The sequence below is a fragment of the Balaenoptera physalus genome, assembly GCF_965194825.1.
Source record: "Balaenoptera physalus genome assembly, chromosome: 10".
NCBI lineage: Eukaryota > Metazoa > Chordata > Mammalia > Artiodactyla > Balaenopteridae > Balaenoptera > Balaenoptera physalus.
In genome coordinates this window covers 25,255,357-25,271,236 of record NC_138889.1, presented here as the reverse complement: position 1 = coordinate 25,271,236, position 15,880 = coordinate 25,255,357, and the positions used below count along the sequence as shown (strand labels likewise).

Here is a 15,880-nt window from a genome sequence, read left to right as displayed (position 1 = left end):
AGTTTACCCATTTGCTGAAAGATTTTACCTAAAAAGATGTTTGCTGTCTCCTATAACAGCTTTGAAGAATACATCCCAACCTGAGGTCGGGTAACAAAGAAGAGAGAGGGCTGAGTGATGAAGTTTCCAGGGTATCCTAACTCTTCTTGAGCTGGTAAAAAGCAAACCTGCAGTATTCATTTTCATATACACTCATACGTGTAAATATGGAGAGGTAGAGATGAACAACCCACAAAGTCATTACTTACCAAAGGTATATATTAACCTATTCAAAAGTTAACCCATACAAAAGATTCGTAGGTTATAGATGACAGATTGACAGCTAAGATAGTCAGAAACTTCTAATGCTTATACTTACACATTCCTTTTCAAACAGAGAGAGAGATGTGTACTTGGGTACAGGATAATGAATGTGCATGCCTTGAGAGACTCCTCTGTAGTCAGTGATAAATAATTAAGATGATCTAATGGAGTGACTAGTAGCAAGTTTTTGTGTGTTACTCAGACTAGACACTTGAAGCTTGCCTAAGCAAGCATCTTAAATCTTCTCAAGGTTCACTGCCCTTGTCTATAAAATGGGGGTAATAACAGCCTTTCTTAATGCCATGGATAGACCTACAGATTATCATACTAAGTGAAGTAAGACAGACAGAGAAAGACAAATATTATACGATATCACTTATATGTGGAATCTAAAACATGATACAAATGAACTTCTTTACGAAACAGAAATAGACTGACAGACATAGAAAACAAACTTATGGTTGCCAAAGGGGAAAGGGGTGAGTAATAAATTAGGAGTTTGGGATTAGCAGATACAAACTACTATATATAAAATAAACAACAAGGTTGTATATATATATACATATATATGTAACTGTAACTTTGCTGTATACCAGAAACTAACACAACATTGTAAATCAACTATACTTCAATTTTTAAAAAATAAAAATAATAGTACCTTTCTCAGAGACTTTTATAAAGATTAAATGAGAAAATATATGGAAAAAGGTTAACACCAGCACATACTAGGCACTCAATAAATGCTGGTTATCGTTATTAGCCATTAGAACCTTCTGGAACAGATTAATAGGCAGCTGGGGAAGTATATGAATGACCAGGAAAGAGATGTGATGTAAGTGGTTGTGAATGCAACCAAACTTTAACCTTAACTTACTTTGTAGTGTATTACTCCCATGGTAATAATAAATTCCTTCCTATGTAATATACAGTATACCTTCTCTATATCTCTTTGCTGTAGCATTCTAAATTTCTTATACTTACAATATGGTACTTCCTAAAAATTCAAGTTTGAAAAATACATTACTCATCCCTACAATGCTTGTGAGCCAAAAAGCATAATGGAACATAAAAATGTGAGTCATGCTGAAAAGATCAAATAGAAAATCAGCTTCCAAGCATATGTGCAAAAAGACCACAGAACTTAATTATAAATTATATATTTTAAGTTCAGTAATGCTACTTCGGAGATTTCTTTCTCAACCTTTCAAATGAAGTTTCATATATGTTAACATCTTGGCCATAATGGAATTGTGGGAGGATAGTTAACTCCCAATTATTTTTTAAAAGACCCCCATCCCAACTTTACCATGTTGCCCATAGGAGTTCCCCATGTTGTATGCTGTTCCATCTTTGTCATAATGAGGATGTGCAGTTGCTCCATTCACAGCAATAAATTTGCTCCAGTCTACCTGCAAATTTAAGACCATATAGAGACTTAAATATTACATGAGCAGATCTCTATTTAGATGCATAGACAGTAGGGATGTGTCAAATATTTTTAAAATAAGATATAAAAACTACAGTTTAAGCCCTAATGTCTCACCTCTGAGAAATAAAAATTATTTTTCCTACTAAAGAAAAAGAAACTAAGACCACCACCACCAACAAAAAATGGACAAAAATGATTATCCAGTACGAATTTTTTTTTTTGCCCAAGATCACAGGAAAGTTCAAAAGAATAAGAATTAAAATTAAAATTCTGGCCCAAAGTTTTATTTTATCTTTAATTAATGTGTAACATGAAGGCAGTATGGGTCTAGATAATCTCCAGTCCAGTTCTACCTGTAGCTAGGCAGAAAATGAATTGGCAAAAATAAGTCTGACTATTGTAAATAGTGCTGCAATGAACATTGTGGTACATGACTCTTTTTGAATTATGGTTTTCTCAGGGTATATGTCCAGTAGTGGGATTGCTGGGTCATATGGTAGCAACCTAATGGATCAAGAGATGAATGGATAAAGAAGATGTGGCACATATATACAATGGAATATTACTCAGCCATAAAAAGAAACGAAACTGAGTTATTTCTGGCGAGGTAGATGGACATAGAATCTGTCATACAGAGTGAAGTAAGTCAGAAAGAGAAAAACAAATACCATATGCTAACACATATATAAGGAATCTAAAAAAAAAAAATGGTTCTGATGAACCTAGAGGCAGGACAGGAATAAAGACACAGCTGTAGAGAATGGACTTGAGGACACGGGGAGGGGGAAGGGTAAGCTGGGACGAAGTGAGAGAGTGGCATGTACATATATACACTACCAAATGTAAAATAGATAGCTAGTAGGAAGCAGCTGCATAGCACAGGGAGATCAGCTCGATGCTTTGCAACCACCTAGAGGGGTGGGATAGGGAGGGTGGGAGGGAGACGCAAGAGGGAGGGGATATGGGGATATACGTATGCATATAGCTGATTCACTGAGTTATACAGCAGAAACTAAAACAACATTGTAAAACAATTATACGCCAATAAAGATGTTTAAAAAAAAGATTTAAAAAAATAAGTCTGTACTACTCTATTTCTCCTTAGCCCTAGCCTTCAGACATTAGGACTAAGGAAGAAGAAGTCTAGAACTACCTTTAAGGAAAACCCCAACCCCGCAGGCCATTCTAACCAGGACAGAGGGTACACAATGACGTGAATCAGTGGGTAACTTTGATTTTGTTTAAGGATCCAATTTTTTCTTCAGATATTAGCTACTCTAAAAAGTATTTTGAATGGAGAGAAATTTTAGGGTTTATTATATTCATTTTTAACCTATATTTTACCTTTTCTGTTTTTTCCAGGGTTTCAATGTCCACTTTATTCATGAAGTTGGTTTCCGTACTAATGTAGTAATCACCCTTGTACTGCACATAGTTGACATTGGTGTTGTCAGTAATTGCTGAAATCAAACCCCAGAGTTATTTAAACACCACAACTTTCTCAAGGGAGAAAGCAGTTTAAACATCCTCTCATATCAAAAATATATATATTTCAATATTCATATTTATATAGATCGACATATATCATAATAATTTAAAGAATCATCACTATCCCCGGCAAATTCTGAGCATATTAAAGGCTGCTTACCAGGCAGTTCAAATTTTGACATGAAACGTTCAAAAACATTCTTGCATGGATCAGGGAGAGCCAATGTGCCAAATTCTGAGATCACAATTCGATCATGAACACTGTTGGCCTTATATGTATCACTCTGTAGAAACTTGCTCCTGTATGTCACTGTGCCCTTCTCCACCTTGAACTGGTGAAGTAAAGCCATTCCATCAAACCAGTGATTGTACCTTTAAACAGGAGCAAAAACAGAAAAATAAATATTAGGAAGATAAACATGGGGTCAAAATGAGAGATTTCAAATACAGAAATAAGGAAATGGGATGGGTTCCCAGCAGAACCTGCTCAGTCAAAGAACTTGAAATTAAGGGTTGATAGCTTTTGAGTATATCCTGGAGTACAACAATGAAAGAGCAACTTACATTCTCTTGACCCTTACCCCTTATCAAAAAGCTCACACATCAGAGGGCTAAATAAAAACCCTAAGCTGGTGACGCCTAAGATAATTCTGTCTTTAACCTATAGCCAAGATATCAGCATATGGAATGCTTGATATTTCTCAAATTAAAATGGATTCCAAAACTTTTAGAGATAGTTATCTTCATATCTTATACATATTACATTTTCTATTTATTTAAAATTTTTTCAAATTTATCAAAACTATGCTAAAGTAAGCAAGTAAGATGACTGTCTTTACTGGATAATCATTTTTGTCCATATAATTATACTATAGAAATGATGTATCTAAATGATGGAACATCAAAACACTGTAAGGAAAAGTTTGTGCTTTGCTTTTAAAAGGGTTTAACATTATTTAGTCTTTTCTCTCATATGCTTGACAGATTGAATGCTTAATGTCTTCAGCATGAATAACAAGCTAAAAGGCTTGGTCTTCTCTTGAAGGCTTGTCTTAAAAGGCTACGGTCTTGAAAGCAGGGATTCAAAGAGATATTTGTACACCCATCTTACAGCAGCATTATTTACAATAACCAAAAGGTGGAAACAACCCAAGCATCCATCAGCTGAAGAATGGGATAAACAAAATTTAACATACAACGGTATATTACACAGCCTTAAAAAGGAAAGAAATTCTGTCACATGCTATAACATGGATAAACCTTAAGGACACCATCTAAATGAAATAAGCCAGTCACAAAAGACAAATACTATATGATAGCACTTACATGAGATATCTAAACTAGTCAAACTCACAGAAACAGGAAGTAGAATGGTGGTTACCAGGGACTCAGGGGAGGGGGAAATGGAGAGCTATTGTTTAATGGGTATAGAGTTTCAGTTTCTCAAGATGAAAAAGTTCTGAAGATCTGTTTCACAACACTAACCTGTACATTTAAATATGGTTGAGTTGGCAAATTTTATGTGTTTTTTACCACAATTTTTTTTAAGCTGCAGGAAATAAAGGTTTTTTTTTTAAGGCCCTCTTTATGCAGTGATTTGAGATGACATCTTTATAATTTTATCATTTTTGATATGAGAGGATGTTTAAACTGCTTTCTCTCTCAATTTTGAGTTTATAAACCCAATTTCCATAAGTTCTTGGGTCCATTTCTGGGCTTTTTATTCTGTATCACTTGACTATTTGTCCATTCATGCATCAATATCACAATGTTTTAATTATAGAGTCTTTATAGTATATTTTAACATCTGATAGGGCTAGTCTCCACCCCTCTCTGAGAATTTTCTTTATTAGTGTTTTCTTGACTATTCTTGCATATTTATTTTTCCACATGAACTTTAGTATTCATTTGTCTAACTTCCTTTAAAAACTGGAATTTTTATTAAGATTGTATTAAATTTAAAAATTAACTTAGGGAGAACTGACATGTTTGTGATGTTGAATCATCCATCCTATTCAAGAACAGAGGATCTTTCTATTTAATTGTGTCTTTTAGGAGTGTTTGAAAGTTTGCACATTTCTTGTTAAACTCATTTCTAAGCATTTACTCTTCTTTGTTGCTATTTTAAATGAGGTTTGTTCCTACCATTATGCCCCCTAACTGGTTAGTATTTGTGTATATGAAAGCTAGTGATTTCAGTATGTTAATTTTACATCCTGTTACCTCACCTTTATTTGTTTGTGTTATTTTGTCATTAATTCTCTGCAGCTTTCCAGGTTTACTTTACTAATCCGTGTGCCTCTAATTAGTTTCTTTAGTCTAATTGTATTGGCTACATCTGGTTAAATAGAAGTGAAGATAGTAGGCATCCTTTCCTTGTTTCTGCTTTAGAAAAAAACTTGTAATGGTTCCCAATTAATATTACTGGTTTTAGGACTAAAATGAAAATATATTAATTTATATCTGTGTGTAGATATATACGTGTATATATACGTATACATGTATATATACACACACATATACTCACATATATAAATATATGTATATATAAAATACATATATAAACATGTATGTATGTGTGTATATATATATATGTACAAAATCGTGTTAAGAAAGTATCCATCAAGTCCTACTATCTTGAGTATTTTTATGAGGAATGGATGTTGAATTTTGACAAACATTTTGTTAGCATTTATGGAGAAGATTATGATTATGACTATGATTATGATTATTTTTCTTGAGATCTATTAATATGGTATATGACAGTAATGGATTTCCAAATAATGAACCCATCTTGCATTCTTGGAATTAATCCTACTTGATCATAGTGAATTATATGTTTAATGTAGTGTTGGATTCTGTTTGTTAAGAAAATATATTATATTAGTACTATATATATCATACTTTTTTATGGATATTCATAAATAATATGAATAATTGTCTTCTTTTTTGTAACAACTTTATCATGTGTAGATATCAATATTATACTTGCTTCATAAAAAGTGGGAAATTTCTCTTCATTTTCAATCCTTTAAAATAATCTATAGAGCACTGAAACTATCTGATATTTGAAGGTTTGGTAGAATTTCCCTGTGAAATAATCTGGGCCTAGTGCTTTTTTTTTTTTTTTATAAATTTATTTACTTATTTTATTTTTATTTTTGGCTGTGTTGGGTCTTCGTTTCTGTGTGAGGGCTCTCTCTAGCTGCGGCGAGCGGGGGCCACTCCTCATCGCGGTGCGCGGGCCTCTCACTATCGCGGCCTCTCTTGTTGCGGAGCACAGGCTCCAGACGCGCAGGCTCAGTAGTTGTGGCTCACGGGCCCAGTTGCTCCGCAGCATGTGGGATCTTCCCAGACCAGGGCTCAAACCCGTGTCCCCTGCATTGGCAGGCGGATTCTCAACCACTGCACCACCAGGGAAGCCCCCTGGTGCTTTTTTTAAGAAGCAGTTTCACAATAAGTTTCTTGTTCTCTTCTACAGAAATTGGTCTGTTTAAACTTTCTACCTCTATCAATTTTGGTATTCTGTATTTCCTCAGGGAATTATCCATTTCCTTGAGGTTTTCAAATGTATTTGCATAGAGGCCCACAAAATCTTCTATAATTTTTTATCTGTTTCAATGGCTTCTTTTTCATTGTCATTTCTTTCTTTTCTTCTTTTCTTTTTTTTTTTTTCTTTTCTATTTTTCTTTTTTTTTTGGCCACCATGCGGCTTGTGGGATCTTAGTTCCCTGACCAGGGATTGAACCCGTGTCCCCCGCAATGGAAGTGCAGAGTCCTAACCACTGGACCACCAGGGAATTCCTTCATTGTCATTGCTTTCTCCCTTTTTCCTTGATACGTTAGCTAGTGGTTTCTCACTCTATTTTGGTAATATTTTTATCAAAAAACATTCAAAACAAAATAGTTTCAATAATTATTGTTATTCTGGTCTAAATCCCAATAAAATCATGATACGTAGAGCCAAACACAATACTCTGTGTATAAACTCAGACACTCAGCTTCCTCATTTAAGATATTTCATATTCTTTTCTTTCTTTCTTGTTTTTATTTGTTACCACCTCAAATTGCTGACTTGCACTGAGCTGTCAAGCAAAACCCCTAATTTTTAACACATTCTGCTGTTAAACCAATCTCTTCCATCTTCATTATTGTAATAACTGGTTTTCTTGATCCATATTTACCTTTAATAAATTTTAACTTGTTAGATTCCATCTCACAAGATCCTTCTAGACCCTGTCATTCTATTCATTCATTTATTCATATCAACCAACATTTTTTGAGTCCGTACTATCTGCCAGGCATTGTCCAAGCCCAGCAATTACAGGCATATAAATAACTATAATACAAAATGATTACTGCAACAATGGAGAAGTGTTAAAAAACGTTACCTATGCACAGGAGCAACAGGATGGAAGGATGAGGTTATCAGGGAAAGATCAAGAGGAAAGAAGACATTTGGTTGGTTCTTTAAGGATGTTTGCCAATTGGAGAAGAGTAGAAGGGTATCCTAGTGAGAGATAATAAAAATTTTTAAAAAAAGGAAGAGCCTGAAGGCATATGGTATCTTGGAGGAATAGCCAGTAAACAAATTAGTGTGTAGACAGAGCCCTCAGTGGCAGATGATGATGATAGAGAAACAGGTCAGCACAAGACCTACCAGCACTTAAATTTAAGGCTTAAAGAACTTCAACAGGAAAGCATGAAGTTTTGGAACAGGAAAGTGAAACTGTGAGACTTGTATCTTAAGAAGGTCACTCTGGACATAGAGTAGAATATGGGACAGAAAGAGGAGCATTCAGGCAATAATACAAGTGAGAAAAGATAAGAGACTAAACTGAAGCAGTACAGTTAGAAAGGAACAAATAGCAGAAATAAGTCAGAGATGACTGACAGGAGGTAGGCAGTGACAAAAAGAGAGTCCAAAAGTCACACCTGAAAGGATGGTGATGCTTTAACTGAGACAGAGAATACATGAAGAGCAAGTATTGGGGAAAAGCAAACAGTTCAGTTTTGAACAAGAGTCTGAGCCGTTTGCAAAACATCAGGGTAGAGATGTTCCACAGCCAGTTGGGAAAATACAGGTCTAGAGCACAAGAGATGGGTGTGGGGTGGGAGAGAGATATTTGAGAGCATCTCTGTGTGACAGACATAGCCAAAGGTGCAAATGGGATAATAACACCATCTACTGAGCACTCACTACATGCCAGGTGCTGTGCTGGGCAGCTGGGCACTTCACCACATCTCTCTCTCTCTCTCTCTCTCTCTCTCTATATATATATATATATGGTGTGTGTATACAGTTGACCCTTGAACAACATGAGTTTGAACTGCATGGGTCCACTTATACACAGATTTTTTCAGTAGTAGATACTGTGGTACTACATGATCTGCAGTTGGTTGATGCAGAACCACAGATGTGAAGCAACCATGGGTATAAAGGGTTGACTATAAGTTATACGCAGTTTTCCCACTATGCAGAGGGCTGGCGCCCCTAACCCCCAAGTTGTTCAAGGGTCAAATATATAAATATTTATCCCCCCCTTCACATTGATTAGAGATGTGGAACTACTATTACCATATTACAGATGTGGAAACCACGGTTCAGAGCAACAACAAGCCCAGGGTCACAGGACAGGTAAGTGGCAGAACAAGGATCTCAACCCAGTGCTGACTCCAAATCCTGGGATCTACAACACCCCCAAAAGTAAGGTGAACCATAAGAAGTTATTTGGCAGGAAAGGGAGTGGAGAGAGAGGGCACTGAGGGAAAGAGGAGAATGAAAATGTACTGAGTGCCCATCCCTGTCAGCCACTGAATGAAGCACTTTGTATGCATTATCTCCTTTAATCATCATATCCAGTCATTAAAATCGATTTTATTAGCCCCATTTTTCATATGGGAAACCTTGCTCAAGATCATAGTGCTGATAAGTGGTGAAAATGAAATCTGAACCCACCCCATCTTATTCTAAAGAATGTATTATTTCTACTATAGCAAAGAAAACATACTATGAGAGAAAAGGAGGGAATGCTCAGGTCAGAGGCTGGGGAATATCAACATCAAAGGGGCAGTGAAGTGAGCAGCAAAAAAAATTATTTTAAAACATGCAATCAGAGAGACAGAAGAAGAATCAAGAGAAAGTGTTATGTGGGAATCCAGGACCAGAGAATGTTAAGACGGGTGGTCAAAAAGGTCAAATGCTGTAGAAAAGTCAGGCTGAGGACTGGAAAACCCATTTCATTTAATATTTAACAGGCTTTGGTGACCTTTTTGAGAACTGATAGCATAGCACGGTGGGGTGAAAAGTCAGATGGCAGTGAACTGAGAAGACCTCAGTAAGCAGGAAAACAGAAACGGTGAGAGGAGGAAAGAGGGTATTTGCTGGAGAGGAAGGTGGGAAGGAATGAGGGTTTTCTTAGGATGAGAGGACATTTGCAGGCTGAGATGAGGGGTTAGTGAAGGAGAAACAGATACAAGGGGAGGAGCATGAATGAGGAGGGAAGAGAGCCACTTCCTCTGATGATGATGAGAGGCAGGAGTAGGTACCTCTGTGGGGAGATGGGGAGGTGGGGAAGACAGCAGCTGAAGGAGCTCAAATCCAATTGCCCCTCTATCCATTATAAAGTAGGCAGGTCTATCGGTTGAGAGTGAAAGGGACAGGGAGAGTGACGGAGGCTTCAGGAAAGGGACCCTGTGGGAAGCTGGAAAGAGCTAAAGATTTCCTGGCAGCACCAAGGGCTCAGCTGGGGCTGGAAATCATAATTTTGTAATTGAATCAATCCGCAATGTTCTGTGTTTCCTCTAGAAGTGCTCAGGAGGCCTGGGCCCTGAGTGGAGGAAACCAGAAATAGGCTAATGTAGGACCAGAAATGGTCAGAGGAGAGGCAGAGATCGCCAAGGCAAAGGAAGTGAGGATGGTGGTGAGAGTGTATTTGAAGGGATTGATCGTGGAATCTGCACCTGGGAGAAGAAACTAAAGGAAAGCTGATAAACTGAGAAGATGGAGAAGAGTAAGAAGAAGAGAACTTGACGCAATTGAAAATATGTTTCATGGGAATGGAGGAGTGTGGAAATTAGGGCTTTGAGCACCGAGTGGAGTTTCAGAGTTCACGATTTCAGGGGTAGGGCAATTCTGTGGAATAAGATGCAGGATGTGGCCTCAGTACGTGGCCTTAGTGAAGTGGCACAGAGGGGGACAATCACTGCAGTGGGGACAGTCAAGGAATTACAAGGCTGGAGTGTCTTCATCATGGATCCTGAAGTCATTCCAGATGAGTGGTAAATAGTAAAATGCTGAGGATATTTACTATTCTGCCCAGAGTCCTATGATTTTAAAAACTGATAAGCATGCCTTCAATGCAATCATTGATAAAAAGTTTTTAATTGAAGAAAGGCCTTTGTCATGTCACTACTATGTCTGCATGTTGATCTTTTGAGTAGCATCTAACAAAGAGATCAGAGATTCACAACCAAGTGGGGCTATTCTTGTCCACAGGTTAAGAGTCACATTGACTTCAGGTCTCTACCTCTCCCTTTAAGTCTAATTTGAGATCTCGAAGATGGCGGAGTAGAAGGACATGCATTCACCCCTTCTTGCAAGAGCACTGGAATCACAACTAACTGCTGAGCAACCATCAATGGAAAAACACTGGAACCTACAAAAAGGATATCCTACATCCAAAGACAAAGTAGAGGCCACAGTGAGATGGTAGGAGGGGTGCAATCGCAATAGAATCAAATCCCATACCCACTGGGTGGGCAACCCACAGACTGGAAAGCAATTATACCACAGAAGTTCTCCCACTGAGTGAAGGTTCTGAGCCCTGAGTTGGGCTTCCCAGCCTGGGGGTCCAGCAATAGGAGGAGGAGTCCCCAGAAAGTCCAGCTTTGAAGGCCAGCAGGATTTGATTGCAGGACTTCCACAGGAATGGGGGAAATAGAAACTCCACTCTTGGAGGGCACACACAAAGTCTTCTGCTCCCCAGGACCCAGGGGAAAAAGCAGTGACCCCATAAGAGACTGGGCCAGACTACCTACTAGTATTGGAGGGTCTCTTGCAGAGGCAGGGGACAGCTGTGGCTCACTGTGGGGACAAAGACACTGGCAGCAGCAGTTCTGGGAAGTACTCATTGGTGTGAGCCCTCCTGGAGGCTGCCATTAGCCAAGAGAATTCAGCACCACCAGACCAGCTTTGCAACAAATGCTAAAGGAACTCCTCTAGGCAGGGCAGAGACCAGAAACTTAAAATAACCTTGTACACATATAGACTGCTATATCAAAACCTCATGGGAACAGCAAGCCCAAAAACTACGATAGACACACACAAAAGAAAAAGCAACCCAAACACAACACTAAAGATGGTCATCAAACCACAAAAGAAGAGAACAAAAGAGGAAAAGAAGAAAAAAGACTTACAAAACAAACCCAAAACAATTAAGAAAATGGCAATAGGAACATACATATCAATAATTACCTTCAATGTAAATGAATTAAGGGACTTCCCTGGTGGCGCAGTGGTTAAGAATCCACCTGCCAATGCAGGGGATGTGGGTTCAAGGGCTGGTCTGGGAAGATCCCACATGCTGCAGAGCAGCTAATCCCGTGCACCACAACTACTGAGTCTGCGCTCTACAGCCCATGAGTCACAACTACTGAGTCTGCGTGCCACAACTACTGAAGCCCGTGAGCTCTAGGGCCTGTGTGCCACAACTACTGAGCCCATGTGCTGCAACTACTGAAGCCCGCAAGCCTACAGCCCATGCTCCGCAACAAGAGAAGCCACTGCAATGAGAAGCCCATGCACTGCAACAAAGAGTAGCCCCCACTCGCCGCAAATAGAGAAAGCCCACACACAGCAATGAAGACCCAACACAGCCAAAAATAAATAAAAATTTTTTAAAATGTAAATGAATTAAATGCTCCAACCAATCCTGCAGTACTAAGAGGGAAGTTTATAGCAATACAATCTTACCTCAAGAAACAAGAAAAATCCCAGATAAACAACCTAACCTTACATCTAAAGGAACTAGGGAAAGAAGAACAAGCAAAACCTAAGTTCGTAGAAGGAAACAAATCATAAAGATCAGAGCAGAAATAAATGAAATAAAAATGAAGAAAACAATAGCAAAGATCAATGAAAGTAAAAGCTGGTACTTTGAAAAGATGAACAAAATTGATAAACCTTTAGTCAGACTCATCAAGAAAAAAGCGAGGGGACTCAAATCAATAAAATTAGAAATGGAAAAGGAAAAGTTACAACTGACACCACAGAAATACAAAGGATCATAAGAAACTACTACAAACAACTGTATACCAATAAATGGACAACCTGGAAGAAATGGACAAGTTCTTAGAAAGGTACATTATCCCAAGACTGAACCAGGAAGAAATAGAAAATATGAACAGGCCAATCACAAGCACTGAAGTTGACATTGTGATTAAAACACTCCCAACAAACAAAAGTCGAGGCCTGATGGCTTCAGAAGTTCTACCAAACATTTAGAGAAGCGCTAACACCAATCCTTCTGAAACTCTTCAAAAAATTGCAGAGGAAGGAACACTCCCAAACTCATTCTATGAGTCTACCATCACCCTGATACCAAAACCAGACAAAGATACCACAAAACAAGAAAATTACAGGCCAATATCACTGATGAACATAAGATGCAAAAATCCTCAACAAAATACTAGCAAACAGAATCCAACAACACATTAAAAGGATCATACACCATGATCAAGTGGGATTTATCCCAAGGATGCAAGGATTTTTCAGTATACGCAAATCAGTCAATATGATACTCCACACCAACAAACTGAAGAATAAAAACCATATGATCATCTCAATAGATGCAGGAAAAGCTTTTGACAAAATTCAGTGCCCATTTATGATAAAAACTCTTCACACAGTGGGCATAGAGGGAACATACCTCAACATAATAATGGCCATATATGACAAACCTACAGCTAACATCATACTCAATGGTGAAAAGCTGAAGGCATTTCCTCTAAGATCAGGAATAAGACAAGGATGTCCACTCTCGTCACTTTCATTCAACATAGTTTTGGAAGTCCTAGCCATGGCAATCAGAGAAGAAAAAGAAATAAAAGGAATCCAAATTGCAAAAGAAGAAGTTGAACTGTCACTGTTTGCAGATGACATGATACTATTCATAGAAAATCCTAAAGATGTCACCAGAAAAATACTAGAGCTCAATGAATCAATGAATTTGGTAAAGTTGCAGGTTATAAAATTAATACACAGAAATCTCTTGCATTTCTATACACTAACAACAAAAGACCAGAAAGAGAAATTAAGGAAATAATCCCATTTACCATTGCATCAAAAAGAATAAAATACCTAGATATAAATCTACCTAAGGAGGCAAAAGACCTGTACTCTCAAAACTATAAGATGCTGATGAAAGAAATCAAAGATGACACAAACAGATGGAAAGATATACCATGTTCTTGGATTAGAAGAATCAATACTGTGAAAATGACTATACCACTCAAGGCAATCTACAGATTCAATGCAATCCCTATCGAATTACCAATAGCATTTTTCACAGAACTAGAACAAAAAATCTTAAAATTTGTATGGAGACACAAAAGACCCTGAATAGCCAAAGCAATCTTGAGAAAGAAAAATGGAGCTGGAGAAATCAGGCTTCCTGGCTTCAGACTATAATGCAAAGCTATAGTCATCAAAACAGTATGGTACTGGCACAAAAACAGAAATATAGATCAATGGAACAGGATAGAAAGCCCAGAAATAAATCCACTCACCTATGGTCAATTAATCTACAACAAAGGAGGCAAGACTATACAATGCTGGAAAGACAGTCTCTTCAACAAATGGTGCTGGGAAAACTGGACAGCTATATGTAAAAAAATGAAATTAGAACATTCTTTAACACTATATACAAAAATAAGCTCAAAATGGATTAAAGACCCAAATGTGAGACTGGACACTATAAAACTCTTAGAGGAAAACACAGGCAGAACACTCTCTGACATAAATCACAGAAATATTTTTTTTCGATCCATCTCCCAGAGTAATGGAAATAAAAACAAAAATAAACAAATAGGACCTAATTAAACTCAAAAGCTTTTGCACAGCAAAGAAAACCATAAACAAAAGGACAACCCACAGATTGGGAGAAAATATTTGCAAATGATGTGCTCGACAGGGGATTAGTCTCCAAAATTTACAAACAGCTCATGCAGCTTATATCATCAAAACAAATAACCCAATCAAAAAATGTGCAGAAGACCTAAATAGACTTTTCTCCAAAGAAGACATATAGATGGCCAAAAGGCACATGAAAAGATGTTCAACATCGCTAATTATTAGAGAAATGCAAATAAAAACTACACTGAGATATCACCTCACACCAGTCAAAATGGCTATCATCAAAAAGACTACAAACAATAAATGCTGGAGAGGATATAGAGAAAAGGGAAACCTTCTACACTGTTGGTGGGAATATAAATTGGTACAGCCACTATGGAGAACAGTATGGAGGTTCCTTAAAAAACTAAAAATAGAGCTACCATATGATCTTGCAATGCCGCTCCTGGGCATATATCTGGAGAAAAACATGGTCCAAAAGGATACATGCACTCCAATGTTCATTGCAGCACTGTTTACAATAGCCAAGATATGGAGGCAACCTAAATGCCCATCAACAGAGGAATGGATAGAGAAGATGTGGTACATATATACAATGGAATATTATTCAGCCATTAAAAAGAATGAAATAATGCCATTTGCAGCAACATGGACAGACCTAGAGATTGTCATACTGAGTGAAGTAAGTCAGACAGAGAAAGAGAAACATCGTATGATATCATTTATATGTGGAATCTAAAAACAAATGAACTTATTGAGAAAACAGAAAGAGACTCACAGACTTAGAGAACGAACTTATGGTTACCAGGGGGGAAGGGTAGGCAAGAGGAGTTTGCAAGGGTAGGTTAGGGAGTAGGCAAGGGTAGGTTAGGGAGTTTGGGATTGACATGTACACACTGCTATATTTAAAATGGATAACCAACAAGGACCTACTGTATAGCACAGGGAACTCTCCTCAATATTATGCAACAACATAAATAGGAAAAGAATTTGAAAAAGAATAGATACATGTATATGTATAACTGAATCACTTTGCTGTACACCTGAAACTATCACTATCACAACGTTGTTAATCAACTATATTCCAATATAAAATAAAAAGTTTAAAAAAAAAAAGAAATGCCCCCCAAATGTTTGCAAGTGAATTCTATTGAAAAGACAGGAAAGATATGAATGAGACTTAGGGGTCCACAAAAGAGAAAGTTGTATATTATGGTAACAAAAATAACTGATGATGCCTTTTAGAAATAAAAAAGAGAAGTCTCCCATGAAAATAAATAAATAAATCTAAGTTGGGAGCCAAACCACTAAACTAAGCCTCAATTTGTCTTCTCCTCAACTTGAAGATACCTGTACTTCTCACCCAAGAGGCAGGCAAGACCTTGTTCTTGCTATAAATACCTACTGCTGGCTCTGAAAAAGAATTGATTTGAAGGACAAAGTAGACACTTATGAGGACCAACCACACCGCCCATTTTCCTTCTCCCACAAAGATCTTTATCTTAAAAGAGGCCTGTGGTGCAATC

The 15,880-nt window shown here is 37.5% G+C and overlaps 1 protein-coding gene across 8 annotated transcripts in view; it reads right to left on the bottom strand.

The window, feature by feature from the left end:
- BCO2 (beta-carotene oxygenase 2) overlaps window positions 1-15,880 on the bottom strand; it is a 55,368-nt gene that overhangs the window by 19,518 nt on the left and 19,970 nt on the right. For all 8 annotated transcript variants that reach the window (XM_082409500.1, XM_082409502.1, XM_082409499.1 and 5 more), the window contains 3 exons: window positions 3,381-3,592; window positions 3,077-3,192; window positions 1,610-1,712 (listed from right to left, as the gene is read on the bottom strand). In XM_082409500.1, coding sequence (XP_082265626.1) covers window positions 1,610-1,712; window positions 3,077-3,192; window positions 3,381-3,592 — 431 coding nt within the window. The remainder of the gene's footprint in view (window positions 1-1,609; window positions 1,713-3,076; window positions 3,193-3,380; window positions 3,593-15,880) is intronic.